This window comes from Orcinus orca, chromosome 3 (assembly GCF_937001465.1).
Source record: "Orcinus orca chromosome 3, mOrcOrc1.1, whole genome shotgun sequence".
In the NCBI taxonomy this organism is placed as follows: Eukaryota; Metazoa; Chordata; class Mammalia; order Artiodactyla; family Delphinidae; genus Orcinus; species Orcinus orca.
The window spans coordinates 3,225,126-3,249,404 of NC_064561.1; the positions used below are offsets into that span (position 1 = coordinate 3,225,126).

At 55.2% G+C, this 24,279-nt stretch overlaps 3 protein-coding genes across 16 annotated transcripts in view; 1 reads left to right on the forward strand and 2 right to left on the reverse strand.

The window, feature by feature from the left end:
• TMIGD2 (transmembrane and immunoglobulin domain containing 2) lies at positions 1 to 12,394 on the reverse strand. 3 transcript variants are annotated; one of them, XM_049708344.1, is made up of 7 exons: positions 12,269 to 12,394; positions 11,209 to 11,453; positions 10,098 to 10,154; positions 5,190 to 5,549; positions 729 to 758; positions 541 to 642; positions 1 to 207 (listed from the first exon to the last, which is right to left on the reverse strand). In XM_049708344.1, the coding sequence occupies exons 3-7, from the start codon at positions 10,141 to 10,143 to the stop codon at positions 134 to 136; spliced, it is 612 nt and encodes a 203-aa protein (XP_049564301.1). In that variant the 5' UTR covers positions 10,144 to 10,154; positions 11,209 to 11,453; positions 12,269 to 12,394; the 3' UTR covers positions 1 to 133. The 3 variants fall into 3 exon arrangements, with proteins under 3 accessions (XP_049564301.1, XP_033256701.1, XP_033256699.2); XM_033400810.2 differs by lacking the exons at positions 11,209 to 11,453; positions 12,269 to 12,394 and adding an exon at positions 10,265 to 10,391; XM_033400808.2 differs by lacking the exons at positions 10,098 to 10,154; positions 11,209 to 11,453; positions 12,269 to 12,394 and adding an exon at positions 7,648 to 7,728.
• Positions 7,728 to 19,703, forward strand: FSD1 (fibronectin type III and SPRY domain containing 1). Of its 2 annotated transcripts, XM_004277217.4 has the most exons (13): positions 7,728 to 9,128; positions 10,124 to 10,219; positions 10,387 to 10,512; positions 11,316 to 11,423; positions 12,117 to 12,139; positions 12,310 to 12,431; positions 12,958 to 13,167; positions 16,384 to 16,482; positions 17,287 to 17,446; positions 17,781 to 17,860; positions 18,850 to 19,101; positions 19,205 to 19,293; positions 19,393 to 19,691. In XM_004277217.4, exons 1-13 carry the CDS (start codon positions 9,114 to 9,116, stop codon positions 19,501 to 19,503), a joined length of 1,491 nt encoding a protein of 496 aa, XP_004277265.1. In that variant the 5' UTR covers positions 7,728 to 9,113; the 3' UTR covers positions 19,504 to 19,691. The 2 variants fall into 2 exon arrangements, with proteins under 2 accessions (XP_004277265.1, XP_033256686.1); XM_033400795.2 differs by having other exon boundaries at positions 18,850 to 19,293; positions 19,393 to 19,703.
• The window catches only part of STAP2 (signal transducing adaptor family member 2), a 16,224-nt gene continuing 5,908 nt past the window's right edge, over positions 13,964 to 24,279 (reverse strand). For 4 of the 11 annotated variants that reach the window (XM_033400796.2, XM_049708337.1, XM_049708336.1 and 1 more), the window contains 9 exons: positions 23,922 to 23,978; positions 23,322 to 23,422; positions 22,706 to 22,840; positions 22,284 to 22,353; positions 22,095 to 22,197; positions 21,904 to 21,969; positions 20,775 to 20,930; positions 20,439 to 20,688; positions 20,023 to 20,184 (listed from right to left, as the gene is read on the reverse strand). In XM_033400796.2, the coding sequence (XP_033256687.1) occupies positions 20,031 to 20,184; positions 20,439 to 20,688; positions 20,775 to 20,930; positions 21,904 to 21,969; positions 22,095 to 22,197; positions 22,284 to 22,353; positions 22,706 to 22,840; positions 23,322 to 23,422; positions 23,922 to 23,978 (1,092 nt within the window). In that variant the 3' untranslated portion in view covers positions 20,023 to 20,030. Of the gene's footprint in view, positions 14,792 to 20,022; positions 20,277 to 20,438; positions 20,689 to 20,774; positions 20,931 to 21,903; positions 21,970 to 22,094; positions 22,198 to 22,283; positions 22,354 to 22,705; positions 22,841 to 23,321; positions 23,423 to 23,921; positions 23,979 to 24,279 lie in introns of those variants that run through there. The other 7 variants (XM_033400801.2, XM_033400803.2, XM_033400797.2 and 4 more) reach the window with 7 other exon arrangements.

Genomic DNA, 24,279 nt, shown 5'->3' on the forward strand with positions numbered 1-24,279 from the left:
TGGGGTGACTGGGCCTGGGGCTGGAGGAAGATTTGGGAGCCAGAGGCCGCTTGGGGGTGGGGGGCCAGGGGAAAGAGATCGAATAGAAGCTTTGGCCCTTCTGATTCTTGCTGGAGATGTCCAGCATCTTCCCCTACACAGGCCATGCTTCACTCTTCCTTGGGGCCCTCCGGGGCTGATATAAGGCATTGATGTAGAGTGGATTCCCTGCATTGGAAGGAGGGGGGTATGACACCAAGAGGGGAGAATCACTTAAGAGAGCCTGGCCCTCTCCAGCCCACTTTCTGGAGGCTTTGTCTATGCCTCTGAAAAACATGGGTGTAGGGGCCAGCCTTCCCCATCTATTCCCCTTCTCTGCCTCCCAGCCTCAACCTCGCTCCTTCCAAAAGGGGCAGGTATCAAAGTCAGAAGGGTCTGCGTTCCATCCTTGTCAAGAAGCTGCAGTTCCCGCCTCCGCCACGCGGGGGCGGGGTCGCCAGTGGATGGCGGTGCTCGTGGGAACCGTCCACCCTCCGAGCGGCTACCTGCGCGGTTCCTTACCTGCGTCTCTGTTCCGGCAGCGGCGGCGGCCCCAGATCCAGGCTCCCAGAGCGAAAGCGGCCACGGCCACCGCTCCAGTCACCAGCAGTGCGAAGGAGAGCCCTGGGAAGGCGGTGGGGGTTTGTGGGCGGTCTCACTGGGGGCGGGGTGGGGCGGGGCTGGAGGAGGGACACGTGGGCGGAACTCACCTGAGAAGCTCCGGTTCAGTAGCCAGCCATCTGCCGAGAAGAAACCTACGTCTCAGGGGAGCTCACCTTCGAGTCCAGCTTCCTGCACCTCTTCAGGGTAAGAGCCCCTCTACCCCGTGTGGGACCTCAGGGTTCTTGCCCCTGCCATGCTGTGTGAGTTCAGGCAGGGATTTGCTCTGAACCTGTTTCCTCTTTTGAAAAAAGGATACTAATCATTCCTATCTTGCTGGGTTATTGTGAAGTAACTGCCAACGGGATTTTCTCATCATGAGCTCCATCATCCCCACCATGAGCTGCACCACCCTTGTCATGAGCCCCATTGCTGCCATAATAGACTCCACCGTTCCCATCACAAGCCTTATCATCCCCACCCTTAGTCCCATCACCCTGAACATGAGCTCCATCATCCTCATTTTGAGCTCCACCATCTTCACCAGGAACTTTGCCAACACTACCATGAGCTCCATCATCCTGATCATGGGATCTATCGTCCTCATGGCTCCTGTTTTTTGAGCGTCTACACTGTGTCAATCCCAAGATAACTGAGCCTCAGAGAGGCTGAGTCACTTGCCTGGAGTCACACATCCAGGCAACAGCTGGGCCATGCTTTGAACAAAGGTGTTTCTCCCCTCAGCTTCCCTCTCCCTTCCCTGTTTCAGAAAGAAAGGAAAGGAAAAAAACCAAAACAAAACAAACAAAAACTTACACGGGCCTGAATTTTTGAGTCTTGCTGAATAATCAGTATCATAGACACAATAATAACCACTTATGTTTACTGAGGACTTACTATGTTCCAGACCCTGCAATAAACTCTTTAGATATAATCACTTTAAATTCACCTAATCTGATGAGGAAAGCACTATTAGCTGAATTTTGATGACTAAGGAAACAGGCACAGAAGGGTCAAGTCACTTGCCCAAGGTCACACAGCAAGTGAATGGCAGAATGGGGATGTGCTTTCAGGTCTGTATAACTGATATGAACCCCAGCCAAAGGCGCCTTCTCCTGTGATTAAGACGAGACCCAGAGCCCCCAACCCCTTCATCTTGGAGGTTCTAAAGTTGGCAGTGGTCCCAGGGTTCCAAGCAGCTGTTCAGGGATGGGAAAGCCAGCTGTGGGGAGCTGGACCTGTGCCCGCTCACTCTCGCTCCCTCACAGCTGCCAACAACTCACAGCCTGGTGCCTCTGCTACCCTGCCTCTGCTAATTGGTAATTGGCCCCCTCATCACTGGAGGGGTGGGGGGCAGGCAGGACAGCCATAACACACCGCCCTAGAGGCAGGCAGCGGGTGGGTCCTGCCAGCTGGAGACAAATGGGCGTCTCTTGGGCCTGGGAGCCCGGGTGGTGCTTCATTCTGCCAGGCATGTGCCCAAGGCCCTCGGGAACCGCTGAGAGAGAGCAGGACCCCATCGGGTCAACCTGAGTCTCCGGCCCCTATGGTTTGGCCTATAATGGGGTGTCATGCAGAGTGGGGGAAACGCATGAGGTGGGCTCTGGAGAAAGCTGGCTGCATCCCCGGCTTGTGTGTGTGGTTGGATGTGTCTTGGCCCTTGCTGAGCCTCAGCTTCATCCTCTGTAAAGTGAGGCAGGTGGCTTAGCTGATCGGGAAAGTGGCTTCCAGCCTTGAGAGTCCATGGCTTTCTTTTTCGTTTATTTGTTTGGCCGCGCCACACGGTTTGCGGGATCTTAGTTCCCCGACTCACCAGGGATCGAACCCGTGCCCCCTGCAGTGGAAGCATGGAATCCTAACCCCTGGACCCCCAGGGAATTCCCGAGAGTCAATGGTTTTCAATTCTGGATTCTGGAATTCTAGAATTTTCTGCTCCTATACACTTTGTGATTGCAAAATTCTAAGAGTCTCTCTGGGACTCCCCTGGTGGCCCAGTGGTTAAGAATCCATCCTGCAATGCAGGAGACACCAGTTCGATCCCTGTTCAGGGAGCTAGGATCCCACGGGTCGCAGGGCAACTAAGCCCATGTGCCACAACTAGAGAGCCTGAGTGCTGCAACTGGGAATTAACACGGCCAAAATGTAAATAAATAAATATTTAGGAAAAAAGTTCTAAGAGTCTCTTTTTAAAGTCAGACCGGTTTCCCTGGTAGTGCAGTGGTTAAGAATTCACCTGCCAGTGCAGGGGACACAGGTTCGAGCCTGGTCTGGGAAGATCCCACATGCTGCAGAGCAACTAAGCCCGTGTGCCACAACTACTGAGCCTGCACTCTAGAGCCTGCAAGCCACAACTAGTGAGCCCTCGAGCCACAACTACTGAAGCCCGCATGCCTAGAGCCCCTGCTCCGCAACAAGAGAAGCCACCACAATGAGAAGCCCACGCAACGCAACGAAGAGTAGCCCCTGCTCGGGGCAACTAGAGAAAGCCTGTGCAAGCAACAAAGACCCAACACAGCCATAAATAAATAAACAAATAGATTAATTAATTAATATTAAAAATAAGTAAATAAATAAAGTATTTAAGACTACAACTCTAAGATTCTAGAATCTTCCATTCCTTTATTTCAGTGTTTCTCAACTTTTTTCATTATCACTCCCCTAAGTAGACGTTCTAAGAACCTTAATTTGTTCCCCGATGAAATGTTAATACCACAGACATTCTGTAACTCTGTTTATGGGCTGTCTGCGTATCGATGCTTTGTACATGAAAAGAGTAAGATTTTCTTTGCTCCCAAGAACAAATTTTTGCCTGCTTAGGAGTGACAGTCCCATGCAGAACATATGCTGTAATTCTCAGAGCTTGGAATTTATGTCCCTAGGATTCTAGAACTGCAAGATTCTTTTTTTTTTTTTTTTTCGGTACGCGGGCCTCTCACTGTTGTGGCCTCTCCCATTGCGGAGCACAGGCTCCGGACGCGCAGGTTCAGCGGCCATGGCTCACAGGCCCAGCCGCTCCGCGGCATGTGGGATCTTCCTGGACCGGGGCACGAACCCGTGTCCCCTGCATCGGCAGGCGGACTCTCAACCACTGCGCCACCAGGGAAGCCCTAGAACTGCAAGATTCTATCTTGTGGTTTGAGATTCTGGAATTGTCCTCGGTACAATAGAAATGTGGCCATATGTTGACCAAAAGACAAGTTCTAGATTGTTCACAGCAGCCTTATTCATAATAGCCAGAACCCAGAAGCTGCCCAAATGGTCATCAGTAGGAAATTGGAATGATTGGTGGTGATGGAGGCCGCTCTGCAGCAAGGATGAGCCACTGCTCCACACACCAACATGGAGGAATCTTCCAGACATCATGTTGAGTGAAAGATGTCGGAGACAGAAGATACTCTGTGAGTCCATTTAAGTAAAATGTGAAACCAGTTAAAATAGATTTATGCTGTTAGAGGTCAGGATGGTGGGGTGGGCATGAGGATGGCATCTATGAGGAGGCAGATATGTGTGTTGAGCATGGTGCTGGGTACCCAAGTGTGTTCAGGTTGTGGGAATCCATTGCTGTGGTGTGTACACATCCCTCTAAAATTCATATGTTGAATCCTAACCCCCAATATGATGGTAACTGGAGGTCGGGGCCTTTGGGAGGTGATTAGATCATGAGGGTAGAGCCTTCATGAATGGGATCAGTGCTCTTATAAAAGGGACCCCAGGGGACTTCCCTGATGGTCCGGTGGTTAAGACTCCACGCTTCCACTGCAGGGGGCGCAAGTTCGATCCCTGGTTGGGGAACTAAAATCCCACATGCCGTGCGGCACGCCCAAAAAAAAAGACCCCAGAGAGCCCCCCGGCTTCTTCTTCCACGTGAGGACATAACTAGAAGGTGCAAGCTATGAAACATGAAGAGGGTTCTCACCAGAACAAAACCTTGCTGGTGCTTTGATCTTGGATTTCCAGCCTCCAGAATTCTGAGAAATAAATCTGTGGTTTATTTAAAAACACTACCCAGTCTGTAGTGTTTTGTTATAGCAGTGGCCAAACAGACTAAGACATCCATTGAGCTGGCCACTTACAGTGTGTGCATTTCTCTGTTTGTAGGATGTACATGAATAGCGTGTTTTATGGGATTGTTTTGAACCAGAATCCAGAATTATATATATTCAAGGGTTATTATAATTGTGATATCTTGGAACAGGGCTCAGCAAATATGGCCCATTGCCTGTTTTTTTCAATAAAGTTTTTTTTTTTTTCATTTTTTCATTTTATTCTAGTCATGAAAAGTCATTACGTCCCACCCACTCTTAAGGGGAGGAGAGTACATTCAATAAAGTTTTATTGGCATCCAGGCCCGCCCATTCCTGTAGGTATGCCTCTGGTGACTTTCATGCTGCAATGGCAGAGTGGAGTAGTTGCAACAGAGGCTGTCTAGTTTACAAACTTCTTGCATCTGCAGACTTTCTGTTCCTAGGAATCTGATTTGGAGAATTTATGTTTCTAGGAGTTTGAGATTCTACAGTTTTAAGATTTCTGGAAGTTCCAAGTCCCCAGCTTGCCCACACATGCTCTCATACCTGTCTCCAGCAGGAGCTGTGTCCCACTGCCCTGGGCCTCCTCCAAATCAGGGATCTCCACGGTCGCACAGCACACGTAGAGCCCACTGTCATTGAGGCTCACGTGGTCCAGCTGCAGGGTGAGATTGCCAGGCGGCTGCCAGGAGAGCCGTCCCCAAGGCCCGCAGACACCCACGGTGAGACTGCCGTTGATGATGCGTGTCTGGCACAAGATGTCACCATCCTTGGTCCATTCGATGTGTAGCTGCTCCCAGGCCTGGGCCTGCACCACCTGGCAGGCCAAGGTCACCTGGCTGTCCTGCCTCACCTGCAGCAACTGGGGTGCCTGCTGCACACTCAGGCCTGTGGCTCCTTGCAGGCCTGGGGGACAGAAGAGGTGATTGAGGCCTTTCTCAGTGTGTGTGAGTGTGTGTGACTTACTGCATTAGCCAGCCCACAGGGATGAGGCAGTAAGCGTCTGAAAGCTTGCTGTCTGTGTGATCTTTGCAAGGTTCTTGCTGAGGGTCAATGGCCTCATCTGTGAAATGGGGATAAGTCTCTTGGCACTTGAGAGATTTCAAGGTGGACTGTATGACGTGTCCGGCTCTCAGCCACACACATATTGCCTCGCGTGAGCCAGACCCTGTCCTGGCCACTGTGGACACAGACACAGAGGTGACTAAGACAAAAATCCCTACCCTTGTGGAGCTGAGGGTCCGTGGGGAGAGAGACACTGGAAGTCGTGAAATGAGAATCCTGATGGAGGAAAGGAATGGGGAGTGGCAATAGGGGATAAGGATGAAGTGAGAGGATCTACTTATAGAGGATGATCAGGGAAGGCCTCTCAGAGGAGGCGACATTTGAACAGGGATCTGAATGGTAAGACGTAATCAGTCGTGGGAAGGAAGATATGCAGGAAGAGCACTCCAGACAGAGGGAACGGGCCGTGCAAAGGTCCTGAGGCTGGACCGTGCCTGGTAAGTTGCAGGAACAGTGAGGAGGCCCCGTGGCTGGAGAAGAGCTAGCCGGCGAGAGGAAGTGGGATCCAAGAAGTCAGCAGGGGGCTTCCCTGGTGGCGCAGTGGTTGGGAGTCCGCCTGCCGATGCGGGGGACGCGTGTTCGTGCCCCGGTCTGGGAGGATCCCGCATGCCGCGGAGCGGCTGGGCTCGTGAGCCATGGCCGCTGAACCTGCGCGTCCGGAGCCTGTGCTCCGCAACGGGAGAGGCCACAGCAGTGAGAGGCCCGCGTAACGCAAAAAAAAAAAAAAAAAAAAAAAAAAAGAACATTAAAGAAGTCAGCAGGGACGGCTTTTTCGAGGCCTGCAGGCCATTGGGGTGGGGTGGGGTGGAGGTACAGAGGTGGGGGTGGGGAAAGGGGAGCAGTTTAGTTTTTAACCTAAGTGTGATGGGAAACCAGGGGAGCAGGGAGGAAATGTGGTCCAATTTAAGTTTTAAAAAGATCACCGTGACTGCCATGGTGAGAACAGACTATGACACAGGGAGATCAGGTGAGGCCAGGAAATGAGGGTCCAGGAGACCAGTGATGTGGGCCGGACCCTGGAAAGAAGTGGTCAGAGTTTGAATAGATTTTGAAAGTTGTCCCCAGAAGGACTACAAGAGGAACTGAATTGAGAGAGAGGGAAAGAGGGACAGTGGCAGATTTCCAAGGTTTAACCTGAGGGACTTTGTGAATGGTGGAGGCTTTGGGCCAAGATGGGGGACACCGAGGGAGAAGCAGGGCTGGAGGGGAAAGAGTTTGCTTTGGGCCATGAGAAGTCGGAGTGTCTGTTAGACACCCCTTCAAGTTCCCAGTCTTTGGGGTGCAGTTGTAGCTGACGCTAGAGAGAGGAGATCCAGGGAAGAGTATTCCAGGCAGAGGGAACAGCAGGTGCAAAGGCCCGGAGGTGGGATCAAGCTTGATGTGTTGGGATAAAAAAAAGAAAAAAGGGGGCTTCCCTGGTGGCGCAGTGGTTGAGAGTCCGCCTGCCGATGCGGGGGACACGGGTTCGTGCCCTGGTCCAGGAAGATCCCACATGCCGCGGAGCGGCTGGGCCCGTGAGCCATGGCCGCTGAGCCTGTGCGTCCGGAGCCTGTGCTCCGCAACAGGAGAGGCCACAACAGTGAGAGGCCCGCGTACCGCAAAAAAAAAAAAGAAAGAAAAAAGGAGAGAAGAGTCAGCAGGCTGGCCACAGGGGAGAGAGGGAATGCAGAGGAGAGAGGAGATGAGAGGGCAGCGGAGCCAGGTCACGCAAGACTCGTACGCAGGTCATGGTGTGAATTTTATCCTGCAGGCCCCTCTGAGGATCCTTGCTAGAACCCTCCAACCCTTGTAAAGTTCTGAGTATCAGGGAGAGAGACGGGGCCTATTTGGCAGAGCAGAGAAACTAAGGTTTCGAGGGGCCCTGTATAGGAGGGGCAGGAAGCTGGGTGATGGGTTGCAACAGGGTGGGAGTAGAGGGGAGGGATGCCCAAGTACTCACCCCAAAACTGTGCCAGGAGGACCAGCACCTTGCCCAGGGAACCCATTCCTGGCCCATCAGGCTCCCCTCTCCCAGCATCCTGCCAACCCCCTCCCCCTCCTACATGACAGACTTCCTGCCACAGAGACATATGTGACACTCCACCCCCACCACAGAGGTATAGGTGACACCCGGGCAGCCAGCAGACGTCTGGTGGCCACTGCTGCTTGGGGTTCCACTTCCTGTCACCTCTTGCCTCATTTTCCCAGAAGTTTTTTTTTTTTTAATCTGAAAAGCAGTATGCGTATGTGGTGGAGATCATGTGAGTGAAAATCCTTCTAAAAGACTATACAAACACACCTAGGCTGGGGGGGACACATTGAAGGGCAGGTGAGGCAAGGGGAGGGGAGGGGAGCAGGTGGCAGAGGCCTGAGCAGGGGACAGAATGGCAGAATCCCAGCCTCAGTTATTTTGCCCCCAAGGTGTGTTCCTTTGGGGTTCAGAGGAAGGGATTTCTGCTAATGGCTTTGAATCCCATGGCAGATAGGGTGGCTCCCCTGTCCCCACAGCCTGGGGAGAAGATTGGGGGCCCAGTCAAGGGGGTTCACAAGCTCTGGACTTTCTCCCAGCCCTGCACCCATCACCCCACAGCCGGCAGTACCCACCCCGGAGGAGGAGGCAGACTCCTAGGCCTCAATGTCTCACCCCCAACCACAGTGTGACCTCCTTTTTTTCAACCAGAAAGAAGAGGGTCAGTGTTCTTGGCAGAATTGTTCCTGTCAACCACAGGGAGGCCCCTGCGGTGGCGCTCTGCCCACACTTCCCCAGGAAGTGCCTCCCAGCCTCCTCCTAGCCCTATGGATTCTGGGCAGGCAGAGAGGCTTCTGGAGGAGATGTGAGAGCCTGGGGCTTTGTGGGATGCATAGGAGTTCAGTTGTGATTTAGGGAGGGAAAGGCGGCTTTGGAAGCTGAACATCCGCTTGTGCAAAAGACTTTGGCTTTTCAGTAAATGTAAGGCGTGAGTAGTTGCGGGGGGCAGATCTCTGGGCCAGGTGGAGGTGGGTTGCAGTGGAATTCCAGTTTGAGTGGCAGCTGAGAAGTTGTGTGGGTGAGAGAGTGGGGAGACTGAGGCACTAGGAAGACTAGGGGTAGGCTCAAGGCCACACGGCGGTCGAACCCAGGCATCCTGCCTCCCAGTTCCGGGCTCTCTCCAGCTCAGACATCATTAGCAATGTCGCCTGGTACGACCCAGGCTCTGGGTCTCGGCTCTCGGCGACCCTAGCGCAAGAAGGACTACATTTCCCAGTCTGCCGCGAGGGGCGCGCCTGCGCCCTGCGGCCAGTGATGGAGCGCTGACTGAGGGCGCGGCGGCGGCGGCGGCGAGGGCTCGGCGGGCCATTGGCTACCGGCAGCGGCAAAGGCAGCTTGGGGACTAGAAGAGCGAGTGAGACCCGCGGCCCTGGCCGGGGACGACCTGGGCTGCAGCCATGGAGGACCAGAGGGTAAGACCGGGGCGGGGCGGGGCGGGGCCCGCGGCGGGGTTAGACAAGAGGAGGGGACCAGGTGATGCCGCAGCTACCTCCCCGCCCCCCGCCCCAGCTGCTCTGCGGAGGAAGCCCCACCCCCACCGCAACCGCGCCCGGATCTAGCCCCGATTCTAGACTCGGCCCCCCCCCCACTCTCGCCACGACCCCATATCATCTTGGCCTGGGTTCAGGCACATCCCCTCCATGTCCCCCTCGCCCTCCCAGTACCCCGGACCCAGCCTTGACTCCATCTCCCACGCCTTCCACCCGGATTGCGGACCAGGTGTCCCGGCCCCCGCCCCGCCCCGCCTCGGAGGACGCCCCGCCAGCTCAGCACTGGTGACCCCATCAATCCCGCGCCCCCAGGAAAAGCACCCGTCGGAGGCCTGGGTTAGGGGTACAGGCCCCAGCAGCATCCCCCAACGCGGCCTCCTTCCCTCCCGCATCCCCTCTTCCAGGCCTCCTTGCCTTTCTCCACTTACCTGGCCTCTCTAACCCTCCCTCAGGTACCTTCTTTCTCCTTGCTAATCCCTTTTCCCAGCGTATCCCCTTCCCCAGATGAGCCCATGTTCTGCAGGCCTCCTTTTCCTCTGGGGTTTCTTTCCCGAAGCTAGTCCCTCGCCCTGGATCATGCCCTGCCCTCAGGATATAGGCACCTGGTTGAAGGCTTTGTGCTCAGGCAGACCTAACTGGGGCCCAGGGTCTGTCCCTTCCTGAGACGCTCTCTCAGAGCCTCAGTTTCCTCCCCTGTGAAATGGGCACGCATAGGGTGCCTAATGCCTGTCCGCTTCCTGAGGGATGTAGGGCCAGAGCTCCGCCCAGGGCCTGCTCTTGGTGGATGCCCAAGCTCATTGGCACCGTGGCCCCCGCATCCCCTCCCTGGATGCCTGGAGGACAGAATGGGGAGCCTCAAGTCGGGGAGCCCGGCCAGGCTGAGGGGCTTACCTGTGTGCGCGCTTCCCTGGGGGCAGGAGGCTCTGCGGAAGATCATCACGACACTGGCTGTGAAAAACGAAGAGATTCAGAGTTTCATCTACTCCCTCAAGCAGATGCTGTTGAACGTGGAGGTAAGGAAGTCACCCCCCCCAGGAGGGAGGGAGGGGCAGCCATACGAGCTAATCTGCTGATGTCCATGGGACTCGCGGGCCTGGCTGCCACGGCCAGGCCTGTTTCCCCATCTGAGCACCGGCTTTGACAATCCTAGCCCTTCTGACCCCGCAATGTCTCTCCAAAGGCGAACTCGGCCAAGGTGCAGGAAGACCTGGAAGCCGAGTTCCAGTCCCTCTTCTCCCTCCTGGAGGAGCTGAAGGAGGGCATGCTCATGAAAATAAAGCAAGACCGTGCCAGCCGCGCCTACGAGCTGCAGGTGTGTGTGCGGGGGGGGGGGGGGGGGGGGGGGGGGGGGCGGGGAGGGGGGGATGGAGGGGGCAGTGCTCTCCTGGAACCCCGCCCAGACGCCATCCTCCATCCCACCCCTCGCACTCAGCAGAGCCCAGCTGGCCTAAGCATCTTCCTCCAAACCTGCCCCTCCTCCTGTGCCCCTTCCCAGAGATGTCCCCAAGTGTCCCCGGTGTCCAGAGCCAGACCCTCTAGCGGTGTCGGCCACACCTCCTCTTTTTTCCTGGGGTCTTCCCAGCCTCCTCCCTGGCCATGACCTATTAATGTCCCACCCACCTGCTCTCCTTCTTAATCCCCTCTCCCATCCACCCCTCCTCTCCACGGCTGCAGCCCCACCCGTACATCTGGCTTTTCCTCCCCACCTGTCCTCACCCAGCGCTTCCAATTTCTCAGCCCTTCCCACTGGTGCCCCAGATCTGAGGGCATCACCCCTTGCCAAACACCCGCCTGTGAGTCTCCTGGGGTCTCAGATTGCAAGCTGGGGTCGCTGGAGGTTGCACCAGAACCTCCTGGGCAACCTCCTAACACCCCAGATTCCCATCCCTGGGGGATGTGGAGCCCTGGGCTTAGATGTGGCCTGGCCATGTGCATTTCTAAGGAAGGGATCCCCAGGTGGTTCTGATGCCCTGCCTGCAGAGGGCCAGCCTCCCTCTCCCACCTGCAGTTGGAGAAGGGCATGGTACCCTGCATCCCGAAGGCGGTGGGGAGCCCTGGGAGGGCTTGAGGCAGTGGAGTAAGGTGTCTCTTCTCTCGGTGCCATGGCACCTGCAGAACCAGCTGGCTGCCTGCACGCGAGCTCTGGAGAGCTCTGAGGAGCTTCTGGAGACGGCCAACCAGACACTGCAGGCCACGGACCGCGGGGACTTTCCTCAGGTAGGTGCCTCGGGAGCCAGACTGGTAGGGCTGCCAGATAAAATACAGGACCCCCAGATACATTTGCATTTCAGATCAACTACGAGTAATTTTTTAGTATAAGTATGGCCCATGCAATATTTAGTCTAAGTACATCCCAAAGATCACATGGGACATACGCTAAAAAGAACAATTCATCGTGGTTGATCTGAAATTCAAATTTAAGAACAAATAAATTTTTTAGTATATCTCATGCAAATGTTTAGTATAAATATTTCCCAAGTGTTGCATGGGACATATTTACACAGAAATACATATTCATTCTTTATCTGAAATTCAGATTTAACAACGAATAATTTTTTAGTCATATGTCACGTGCGATATTTAGTATAAGTGTGTCTGAAATATTGGATGGGACCTACTTATACTAGAAAATCATTTCCTGTTTATCTGAAATGCAAACTTAACTGGGCATCCTATAAAATTTTTATTTGCTAGATCAGCCAACTGTATGTACTGGGTACTGGGTGGGAGGTGGGGGTGGGAGCCTGTCTTCGCCCCCATCCCTTCAGGGCACAGCCAAGGTTTTCTGCCCCAGTGTTGGGGCACTTTGCCACATAGATGCCTGGCTGGGCCTCAGTCTTCCTGTCTGTATACTGGCTTTCTGACTCAGTCAACACAATTCTTTGGATTTTATTCTGTCCCTCTTTCTAGGCTGCCAAGCAAATCAAAGATGGGTAAGATGCTGGGACCTGGCTCCCACCCCATTGCCCCACTCCTGTTGTGAAGGTGGGAATGCCCAGGTGAGGGTCCCTTGGCCCAGAGCACTGGACAGGAAGAAGGGGGAGGGGGTCCCCTACACACACCTCGGAGGACTAGGCCTGGGCGTCCACCTCCTTCCCTGCAGTGTGACGATGGCCCCCGCCTTCCGGCTGTCATTGAAAGCCAAGGTCAGCGACAACATGAGTCACCTCATGGTGGACTTTGCACAGGAGCGGAGGATACTACAGGCACTCACGTTCCTGCCTGGTGAGAGGGGAACTTGCTGGAGGGCCAAGATTGCAGGGAAATGGCCCGGGAGTCTGGGGGGCCCTGAGACAAGGCCTAGAGTAGGGCTGACAGACATTTGTGGAAACCCCAAAAGGCCCCGCCCTGGGGTGGAGCCCTGAGAGTTCCCACCCCACGGTGGATGGAGCCATGAGTAAGCCCCACCCTGTGACAGAGCCCTGAAGAAGCCCCACCCACCAGGGGTGGAGTCCCATGGAGGCCACACCCCCAATTGGTCGTGTTCTGGAAATGTTCTTCATCTGAATGGTGGAATCCAGAGAAGGCCCAGCCATTTGTTGGTTAAACCCTGAGAAAGCTCTTCCCTACCCTCCACCCTTTGAGGAGGTTCCACCCCCAGGCCCCACAACCCAGAGGGGCCCCGCCCCTAATCCTGGGATCCAGAGGACGCCCCGCCCCCAAGAAGGTCTATTATGTGGGTGGGGTTACAGCAAGGCCTGCCCCTGCAGGCACAGCGCCCTGACACCCCTCTCTGCTCTGTCCTGGGCAGTGCCTAGTGCCCCTGTGATCGACCTGGCCGAGTCCCTGGTGGCCGACAACTGTGTAACCTTGGTGTGGCGCATGCCGGACGAGGACAACAAGATTGACCACTATGTGCTGGAGTATCGGCGGACCAACTTTGAGGGCCCGCCCCGCCTCAAGGAGGACCAGCCCTGGATGGTCATCGAGGGCATCCAGCAGACAGAATATACCCTGACCGGTAAGGGCAGCTCACCCTTCCCCATCAGTCAACCTGGGGCTCATGGACGATCCTCAAGGCACGTGGGGTGTGAGAGCAGCCGGGCTGGACTGGTGGGGAGTAGCAGAAATAACAATGATGAAAACGAGACTGGTGACAGCCACTGTACCCCGTGCTGAGGGCTTACTATGCGCTAAGCATTTTACCCACGTGTAATGGGCGTGCTTCTTATCACCATTTTACAGATGAAGGAACTGAGTGAGGTACGGGCCGAGAGGGTCTCCTCCATCCCTGTCTTATGCCGAGAGGGTCTCCTCCATCCCTGTCTTATCTCTATGATCCAGCATTCGTTCATTCATTCATTCATTCATTCATTTTGACTTGATGTCTGCAGGGTACCAAGCACCATCCTTGGAGTAGTGGGGGAGCAAAGTGGGTGAAAATCCCTCCTCTGGTGCACTGGTGTTTGGGGGGCTACCCTCCCAGGATTTGGGGATTTCCTTGGCAGTTATAAGAGAGCAGAAAGCCTGGGGGAATCCGTCCAGCTGGTAGGGGAGGGTCTGATGGAAGATAAAATTAGGGGTCCCTAATGAGTTAAGAAGCCATCCTGAGCCAAGGGAAATCCTCAGGGGCGGGGAGAGTCTCGCTGACGAGATAACTATCACCACCGCTGTTGGGCTGTAATTAGCCTGCATGGTTACTAATGAGCATGCTAATTGCAGGAAAGAAAAGCCAGCAACCTGCGAGAGGGCCTGAGAAACTCTTGGCTTATCCTTTGCATGGGAATCAAAATAAACACATCCCATTTTTTCCCCCAATCTTTTTTTATTGTGGTAAAACACACATAACATAAAATTCACCATCTCAACCATTCTTAAGCGCACAGATCAGCTATTCACTGCGTTCATGATGTTGTGCTAACATCCTCCCCACCATCCATCTCCAGAACTTTTCATCTTGCAAAACTGAAACTCTGTCCCCACTAGCTTTGTTTGTTTGTTTTAACTTTTTGGCCACACCACACGGCTTGCAGGATCCTAGTTCCCTGAGCAGGGATCGAACCCACACCCTCGGCAATGAAAGCTGAGTCCTAACCGCTGGACCACCAGGGAAGTCCCCCTGTCCCCATTAGACGCTAACTCCCATTCCCCTCCCCGCAGCCCCTGGCACCCACCATTCTACTTCCAGTCCTTACGATTGTTACTACTCTAAGTGCCTAATATAGGTGGAATCACACAGTATGTCTGGCTTATGTCACTGAACATCATGTCCTCAAGGTTCATCCACGTGGTACCCTGTGTCAGAATGTCCTTCCTTTTTTAAGGCTGAATGATAGTCCCTTGTGTGGCTATACCCAGCTTTCTCTAGTAGTGGCAGCTTACATAACTAGAACTCAATACCAGAACCAGAACGCTGACACGGGTACCTTCTGCAGTGTTGACTCGCTTTTCACCAGTTTTACACGCACTCATTCGTGTGTGCCTGTGTAATCCCATGTGACATTTTATCCCATGTGTAAATCTGTGTCATCACCACCGTCATCAAGGTGTAGATCTTCTCCATCACAGGCTTCTGGATGCATCCTCTTTACCTCTCTGGCCTTTTCCAAAATCCATAGGGCAGGAACTTGAATCCCTCAAAAGACCTGCGATATTCAAGATAATGCTGAATTCGCTCACCTATGTAAAGAACCTATGTGGTTATTTGCAGTCCACCTGCTCTCTCGTTGATTGTTTGGAAGACAGGAAGCTTTGGGTTGAGTTTATAACTTACATTCCTTGACCCATCTCGTCCTCATGTGAACCCTGCTCAGTGTTGGGGGATATGATTGTTGGGTTGCAGAGTAGGAAACTGAGGCACGCACTGTCAAAAGTCAGATGGGTTTGTGATTCTGAAACCAAGCCTCCTGGGTGGTAGGTAGTCTGAGCTCTGGGGCAGTAGATGGCGCTGCTGAGCAAACCACCTTACTCTCGGAAAAGGGGCTCCAAGGGAGGGGGAGGCAGTCTGTGTGGGCACCTGGAGGAGGTTAACAGCCAGGCTGAGACCCAAAAGAGAAGAGGGGGAGAACAGACTTCCAGGCAGAAGAACAGCCTGATAAGGGCTCAGAGGCCAGAACACTGAGCCTTTGTGCCTGGAACTAGTTAAGTCTGCAGAGGGAACCACAACTGTAGGGAGAGGGGAGAGGAGGAACGGGGACTTTACCCTGAGGGCAAGGAGATCTATGGGAGATTTCAGAGCAGGGGGTACTAAGTGTTGTTTGGAATGCCCAGAGAATGGGCACCCTGTGAGGAATGCCCAGGAGGCAGCTGGACATGTGGTCTGAGCTAAAGGTTGGGCTGTGAGTGCTGTGGGTGGAGAGGTGGTGTCTGAAGGGTGAGAAGGGGACAGTCAGCAGAGTGACGTGAGCAGGGGTTCCAGACTGAGGCACCCATACATTTGAGGGTATGGAGGAGCCTGCAAAGAAGACCAAGGGGGAGCAATCAGAGGGGGCAGGCTGCCATGGCTGCCAAGGAAGGAAAGAGAATGTTCCATGAAGGAAGGAGTGGTCAGCCAGGAGATCCTGAAAGATGAGGATTAACAAGGCCAAAGGAAGGAGAGGAATGAGGCAGCTGAGAGGGGGGTGTGGACAGCTCTCCAAAGAGGTTTTGCTTGAGGGAGAAGACAGCTTGATGGTTGCTTTTATTTTATAAGATTAGAAGAAATTAATAATATATTTTTTAAAGTATAGAAATGGAGGGTAGGATATAACCTAGTAGTATGGAAAGACTTTAAGGAACCAGGCATGGCTAGATCCAGGGGTTCCAGCAAATGACTCGCTCAGCTCCGTTCCTGACACTCAGTGGCTCTAGGGCTGCATTCTCAAGGAGGCTTGCCGACGTGCTGGAAAATTTTCTCAAAAGGAGCTTCCTCCTAGCTGGCGAGCCCAGAGGAAAGACAGAATCTGCTCGTTATAATACTAGAGTCCCAGGGCAGATTCTGATTGGCTAGTTTGGGTCATGTGCCTATCCCTGGACCAATTGGTGTGACTGAGCCATAAAGCATCCTGACTGGCCAGCCTGGGTTGTGGGCAGAGCCAAGTGATACCCCACAGGTGAATGAGGGCAAGGATGGTTTCTCAGGGATGTCATTTATAAGATACTCCTTAGAATGAAGGGTGGTGGGATTACTGTGGGACACAGGGGCCTCTAATCTATTGCTCAAAGCGTACACAATGTTGATTCCTCTGTTGTCTCGTAGGTCTCAAGTTTGACATGAAATACATGAATTTCCGTGTGAAGGCCTGTAATAAGGCAGTTTCAGGCGAGTTCTCTGAGCCAGTGACCCTGGAGACACCAGGTGACTGGCTCCCACCCCTGCCCTGGCTGAGACACCATAACCCCTTACTCCCAGGGCCCCAGGGACTGGTGTCTGAGGAGAATCTTCTAAGCGGGATTCTGTGACCCTTTTTGCCATGGTTGCCAGGAAGCTCAGTGCTCGGTCCACAGTATCTTCCTTAGCCTGAGTGTCTGGTATAAACCTGGTATTGTTCTTTGCATTTGCAGTTGATCCCATTATCCCCGGATGGTTTTTAGACACAAACACACACACACACACACACACACACACTCACTCTCTCTCTCTCTCTCTCTCTCTTCCAAAAAATGGCTAAGCGTGCTATAGAATTGGGAATGGGATATCAGTACTGAAGACAGATTTGTTAGCCTCCCACAGTGACACCTTTGAATGTCCTGATAGGAAGTCCTTCTGCAATCTTGCTTAACTCTGTCATGCTATAGCCCAGCCCCTTTCCTGGGATTAATCCCCAGTGGAAGCACAGGGCAGCACAGTGGTTTGAAAATGGCTTCAGACCTGGGATACCTTTAGGCAACAAGCCCTTGGTCTTCACTCCTCTGGCTACATGTTCTGCCCTCTCCACTCTTCCCCATCTTGTCTATTGGTGTCTTTCTGCCTGTTGTCTCTGTATCTCTCTGTCTCTGAATCTTTGTCCATTGGTCTCTTTTGCTCTCTCTCTGTCTTAGTCTGTTTCTTTGTGTTTTTCTGTTCTCTGTCCCTGTCATGGTCTGTCTTGGTCACTGTCTGTCTCTCTCTGTGCCTCCGGGTTTCCCCATCTCTGTGACTCCCACATCTGCCTGGCCCCAGCGTTCATGTTCCGCCTGGATGCGTCCACATCCCACCAGAACCTGCGGGTGGATGATCTCTCCGTGGAGTGGGACGCCATGGGCGGGAAGGTGCAGGATATCAAAGCTCGCGAGAAAGATGGCAAGGGGCGGACGGCGTCTCCCGTCAACTCCCCAGCCAGGTAGCCTGCCCTCTCCCCTCCCTGAGTCTCTGGTGGAGGAGATCAAGCTGGACATGGACACACAAAGCCCAGTGTGCTCAAGGCTGGGGTGGAGGGAGGGATGTGGAGCTGGGGGGACCCAAAGAGTGAATGGAGAGGAGATTTTGAAATGGGTTTTGACGGTTGAATAGTTTTCCAGATGAGGAAGGGCACTGGTGTGTTCTGACATGAGAGGCCCTGTGTATGAAAAGAACAACAGACAGTCAGGGAATGATGAAAAGTTCCTCGTGGCTGGGGTGGACCAGGGAAGCCCTCCGATGGGAGAGGTGAGTTCTGAATTGAGACTTCCCCACAGAGGTACTCCATCTCCCAAGAGGATGCCCTCGGGTCGTGGGGGACGGGATCGCTTCACAGCTGAGTCCTACACAGTGCTGGGTAAGGAGGAGGGTAGATGGGAGGAGAGAGGAGTACTCTGGGCAGGGCCCTGATGGGGGGTGGTGGGAGAGGATTCCTTTGGCTGGGGAAACTGAGGCAGCTATCAACAAAGCTTCTGTGGGAATGGTCCCAATAAGGTGTTATTGTGACACTGGAGGAATGGGAAGATTTGGGGCTGAGGGATTAATGGGGGGAATCAGAGCTTATGGGTGTTCTGGACTGGGGAGTGGCTGGGCAGGAGCTTGAGGGGGGATTTCCTGGGGTCTGTGGAGTAGCTGAGACTCAGGGAGTAGCTGAGCCTCGGGGAGTAGCTGGAAAGAACAGTTGCCTGTGGAGCAGCCAGGTTTGTGGAGGAGCTGAAGCAAGACAGGGGCTCGGGGAAGTGGCTTAGGGTGAGTGGAGGAGCCAGAGAGAGTCGCTGAGTCTGAGAAGTGGAGAGAATGGCTAGGATGAGAGGAGCGGTTAGCACCACAGGACTGATTGGATCCTGTGAAGGAGAAGCTGGAGTCCGAGGACGACCTGGAGTTCAGGGGAATCACCACTGTCCAGAAGAAAAGCTTGAAAAAGAAGCCAGGGTAAATGAGGAAGCCAGTGTGGTTTGTACTTTGTGGCAGGTGGCGGCGGGGAGGGCACAAATTTAGGGAGTAGCTGGTTTCTGGGAATGAGTGAGGAGAAAAGCTACCATCTGGTGGGGCAAGAGCGTGCAGAGAAGCTGCAGCTCAGGAGTAGCTGGATCGGGGAGTAGCTGAGGCGGCAAGAATCTGGATCCGGGGTCCGGGGAGGATGTGGACTCAGGGAGTAGCTGAGATCTAGTTGAAGCTTGGAAGATCCGGACTTAACGAATATCTAGGGACGCCTGGAGTATCTGGAAGGAACAGCTGAGGACCAAGCAGTATCTGGAGGGAATAGCTGGGCTCTGGCTGCCCCTTTGTGAAAGGGCACCTGGGACCCGATTCTACCCAGTCCCCCCTGCCTGCTCCGCCCCACAGGGGACACGCTGATTGATGGCGGGGAGCATTACTGGGAGGTGCGCTACGAGCCGGACAGCAAGGCTTTTGGCTTGGGGGTGGCCTACCGCAGCCTGGGCCGCTTCGAGCAGCTGGGCAAGACAGCCGCGTCCTGGTGCGTGTACGTCAACAACTGGCTGCAGGTCAGCTTCACTGCCAAGCACGCCAACAAGGCCAAGGTGCTGGACACCCCCGTGCCCGACTGCCTGGGCGTGCACTGCGACTTCCACCAAGGTGACCCCGGGCCCCCGCTGACCTCTCCGGCCACCCCTGTCCGCCGTCTCTCTGCCCAAACCCCTCTTACCGGTCCCCCTGTTCCTCTTGCCCTCCACCCCAGGCCTCCTGTCCTTCTACAACGCCCGCACCAAACAGCTGCTGCACACCTTCAAGGCCAAGTTCACACAGCCACTGCTGCCGGCTTTCACGGTGAGGCCTCCTCCGCGGCCCAGGGGTAAGAGCGGTCGTGGCGTGAGGGCTGGCTTCACTACTGAGCCTCTCTGTGTCCCCCCCGACGCCGTCCCCCAGGTGTGGTGTGGCAGCTTCCACGTGACGGCAGGCCTACAGGTCCCCAGCTCTGTGCGCTGCCTGCAGAAGCGGGGCAGTGCTACCAGCAGCTCCAACACCAGCCTCACCTAGGCCTCGGGACGGCCCCTCAGCCGGGCTGATTTCGGGGCGGGGGGGGCGCCTCCAGGCCTCGGCTGTTTCAGCTGGGCACCCTCCTCTCACTTGCTGCTTGGAGCCTTAACCCCTGATGGGGTCACCAGTGGGGAGCGGGCACGGGGGCGGGCCCTCCTCCCCACCTCACCTCCTAATAAAGGTCAAACACTGGCCGGGCGGTGCTGCTGGTCTTATTTTCGGGGCTGGGTGGCACTGGGTGTGCCTGGCCCTCTCTGGACCTCAGCTTTCTTGGCTGTAAAGTGGGCTTTTCTTGGGAATTGCCTGGCGGTCCAGTGGTCAGGACTCAGAGCCGTCACTGCTGAGGCCCGGGTTCGATCCCTGGTCGGGGAACTCAGATCCCATGAGCTGTGAGGCACAGCCCCCCCAAAAAAGGCTTTTCTTGAGGGTCAGGAGGCAGGTTTTGCTGAGCTGAGGACCACCGTGGGCAGTCGTCTGAGGGAGCCCGCACTGCCCCACCAGCCAAGCCAAACACGCAGGTCCTGGGGTCATTTGAGCTTTAATTCTGGGAGGAGGGATCTGCCTGACTGATGCGCCACGCTTGGAGATGGGCCTGCTGGTCCCCTGTGCACTCGGCTGCCTGCTGCAGCGCCAGTCTCCTCTGCAGTTTCCCTTTCAGCTCTGCTGTCACATCTGCCAGCCCTGGGAGTGGGGAGGGGGGTGGTCCCTGAGGCTTCAGCGGCACCAGGGATTCCCCAGTCCAGGCTGTTCTCTCTTATATCCACCCAGGACTGCTGCAGAATTTTCGGGGCCCAGCATAAAATGAAACATGTGTTCAGTGGACATGAGGAATTTCAAGATGGACCCAGCAGAGCATTAAACCAAGCGTGGAGGTCACCCATGTGTGACTACAGGGGTCCCCCGCTTGTGAAGCCCACCCTGCATTGACCCCTTACCTGTGGTCGGGGAGGAGGAAGCCTGCGCTGAGCTGACTGCCAGCTTCCTGGCCAGGCCACTGTTGAGGCCTTTTTTGGGCTCTGGTGGAGAAGGTAGATGAAGGCTGAGGCTGGCTCTTGGCTGGATGGGAAAGGGGCTGGGAAGAGGGACCCCTACCTGACTTGGGCACGATGGGTGGCTTTGGAGGCTTTGCCTGAAACATGGCCAACTTCCTGGGCTTCGGGACAACTGGTCGACTAGGGGAAGGCACTGCATGGACAGAGATGTGGCATATCACATCCAGTCATCAGCCCGCTCCTCATTTCCAACTCTCATCCACCCCGGCCGCCACCCACCGTCCCCGTTCACGTAGTTGGCAGCTGGGTCATCTTCAATGGGGATCACATAGTTCTCATCCTGGTTCAGTAGTGGGGGCAGCTTGTCCTGGCTGGACACAGGCGTGATGGACGAGGGAGGCAGCTGCTTAGGGCCACCCCTAGGGGCTGCGGGACCTGGTGGGAAACTGTGGTCACTGTCAGGGCCCACGTGGTGCAGAGACACCTCAGGATGAGGATGTACGTGCACACCTCGTTGCATGCATGTGTGTCTGTGCACGTGCCCGTTTATGAGTCTGTGTGTGTGTCCCTGTTTAGCATATACATGGACACTGGGTGAATTTGCAGCAGTTGAATATATGCAAAGGGTTTATACACACGTGTGTGCATGACATCGCATGGATGCTAAGGTATGTGCTGGGTAGCTTGTCTATATTAGTGTGTACACTAATTTAGTGTATGTGTAAAAGTCTGAATTTGTGCTCTTGAGTGGGTATGTCTGCATTTGTGTGTACGTACGTGATTGTGACGTGAGGTATGTATATGTGTGCTACATGGGACTGGAACTGTGTGACACCTGTATTCATGCATGTGTGGAGCCACTATCTACATAGGACCTTCTGATGATGCAGGTGGACACATACAGGTCTATGTTCATGAGTGTGGCATGTATGTAGGTATGTATACTTGGGCCCATCATGCACGTGGGGTCCGAAGCATCTGACCAGCCCAGGGAGAACTATACTGCTCACTCCACAGATCTTTCCAGTCTCTTCTTGCTTCGTAATCGGGACTACCTCCCATCCTGATTTCCCATCTCTACCTCCTGAAATCCTTGGGGACCTTCAGCAAACAGCCCCTCCTCCAGGAAGACTCCCCTCTACTCTGCCCTGCCTCCTCTTCTCCCAGCTCTAGGTGCCGCGCCTTCCCCTCCCACCCTCCAGCCCCAGGTTCGACTCCTCAGGGCTGGGACTGTCTGTGCCCAGCCATGCCCGCCCCCTCCATAACCTGGAAGCCCCTAGAGAGCAAGGTCTGGGTAATTTCTCGGTCCCTGCAACTCTGGGTAGAAGATTGGGCACAGGTGGCGCCATGAGGTTCCTAGGTCTTTCCCCACGCTGCCCCAGTGGCGACCGCGGGGACAGGGCATCACCTGGGCCGGGGGCCGAGGGCGCCACCCACACACTCTCGCCATTCTCTTTATCCGCCTCCACGTAGCCTGGAACAGAGAGGGCGGCCTGGAGGAGGCACGGCGGCTGGGGGCTGACCCAAGGGTGTCCGGGTCGGGGAGGGGGCGGGAGAGGCGTGGACTGGGCCCCCAGAGTTCCCTGAGGCTGCACCAACCAATCACTTTCTCGTAGTCATCGTCCAGCAGGAAGGGCATCAGCTGCTTATTGGAGTGCGACACGAAATAGTTGACCACTGCGTCGAGCGAGGTGCAGGAGAACTGGGGTCAGATAGGGGATGTTATCAGGGCTGGCGGGGAAGGGGAGCAGACCTTTGCAATTCCCGGGACCCGGGCCCAGCGCTCACCGGCTCCTCCACGTCGATCACGTACTTGGGGCCCTCGCGCTTCACTCTGTAGTGCCGGACCACCGGCGTCCTGCAAGGGCAGGGGCGAGTGAGTGGCCTGGGTGAGGACAAAAAATGGCCTGCCCCTCGTCCGGGCCCCGCCACCATGGAGGGCCCAACCCCGACTTGCTCCCCTGCACACTGACCACGCCACATCCTGGCGTGGGTCTCTGCAGGGGACCAGGCCCTCGAAAGACTCCACCTCCTAGAAAAGCCCTGCGCCTGGTCCTGGCATAGCCCCCCAGGAGGACCGTCCTGTATGGATTCCATCCCGGGAGACCCCGCCCCCGGCTCCACATTCTGCCTGGCCCCGCCCCTATATATGACCACACCCCCGCATCCGACGCCCCTCCCACCCCGGCGCCGGGGCCACGCATGCGCACCCGTTGAGCGTCTGGAGCGTGCTGACCGACACTCCGCCCGCGCCGTCCCCGCTGGGCCGGAGCAGCAGGTTCCCGCACTCGGGGTGGCGCTCCAGGAGCAGCTGAGCCTCCAGCCGGCTCACTTTCAGGAAGCACCTAGGGCGGGTCGCGTCACTCACCAGGACAGGCCCCGACCCCAGAGACACAGCCACGCCCTCCCCACGTAACCCCGCCCCTGGGCACCCAGCCTTGCCCTCCCGTCCACGACCTGGTTCCTGGAGACCCTGCCTTGCCCGACCCCAGGCCCAGGCTCTGCCTCCGGAGGCTCAGGCTATCCTGCGGGCACACAGGCCAACACTCAGAGACCCATACCCGCCTCCCAGGCACCTATACCCTCTCCTGTAAAACTTGTCCCGCCACCAGGCACCTAGGCTCGCCCATGGGGATCCAGGCCCGCCCCCAGGCAGCTAGACCCGCCCCAAACACCCAGTAGGGCTCCCAGCTGTGAGACCTAATCCCCGCCCCTGCCCGGATGCAGTCTTACGCTCAAGACCCAACGCCTGGAGACCCCGCTCACTGCCCTCTCCGGCTCCATGCTGTCCAGCCCGCCACCATCCTGGAGACCCTCGGCACTTACGAGGGCATCTCGAGCGCACGTCGCGCCTCTTCTTTGGCCAGGACTTCGGCCATCATGTACAGGTGTCCGGGCAGCAGGTTTAGGTTAGACGGGACACGGAGCTGAGGGGGGCATTGGGGCGTCAGGGAATGGGAGGCTGTGACTATGTCACAGAGGGGCAAACTGAGGCCAGAGTGCGGATACAGCCAGGATGGGAACCCAGGTCTGGGGGCTCCAGAGCCACCTGACACCTCAGGGGCAAAGAGGGCATAGAGAGGACTTCGGTGATGAGGAGGACAGAGCAAATGCTAGCATGTAGGGTCTCAAACTCAACGGCCTGCAGGGGGCAGACTGGGAACAAATGAGTAACCTAGAAATCAGGAATGTTTACTAACACTCCTAGTTTTTAAGTGATAGCAGCTGACTTAAATTTATAGCACTTTGTTGGCAAAACAAAAGACGTTTATGGGCTACATCTGGCTCATAGGCCGCCAGTTTGTAACCAGTTTGCTCTACTGGAGAGGTTTGTTTGGGGAATGAAGGTTGGAAATTAAAAAGAGGATTTCCGAGCAGGCCTAGTGGGGAATGGGGGAGAGAGGGGCCGAGGACGACCACTCTTACCTCCACCACCATCAGGATGAAGCCTTTCCACATCTCCCGAGACTCCAGACTCTCCACCTAGGGAGGGAAAGAAAAAGATTTTGTGTCGATGAGCCTCGGTCTAGTCATCTGTGAAATGGGAGTGAGGAATAAGAGTCCCTGTGTCCAAGGGCTGTTTTGAAGATTAAATGAGCTTGAACAGGTTAATTTAGAATGATGTCTGAATATAAGTTCTTAGTAATATGGGGTACTGTTATTCTTTAATGTTATTACATCAACATTTAAAAAAACATAAGTCAGATCATGTATCTCCTATGCTTGAAACCCTCCCTTGACTCCTACCTCCCTCAGGGTAGAAGCCCAGGTCCTCCTGGTCACC

Coding starts and splice junctions, on each gene's coding strand:
- TMIGD2 (XM_033400810.2), bottom strand. CDS start 10,286: ATGGACATCAGCAGATTAGCTC. Junction 643..728: donor ACTGAACCGGAGCTTCTCAG/GTGAGTTCCGCC, acceptor CCGCCTTCCCAG/GGCTCTCCTTCGCACTGCTG. Junction 208..540: donor CTGCCGGAACAGAGACGCAG/GTAAGGAACCGC, acceptor CTTCCAATGCAG/GGAATCCACTCTACATCAAT.
- FSD1 (XM_033400795.2), top strand. Junction 11,424..12,116: donor ACCGCGGGGACTTTCCTCAG/GTAGGTGCCTCG, acceptor CCCTCTTTCTAG/GCTGCCAAGCAAATCAAAGA. Junction 13,168..16,383: donor GACAGAATATACCCTGACCG/GTAAGGGCAGCT, acceptor GTTGTCTCGTAG/GTCTCAAGTTTGACATGAAA.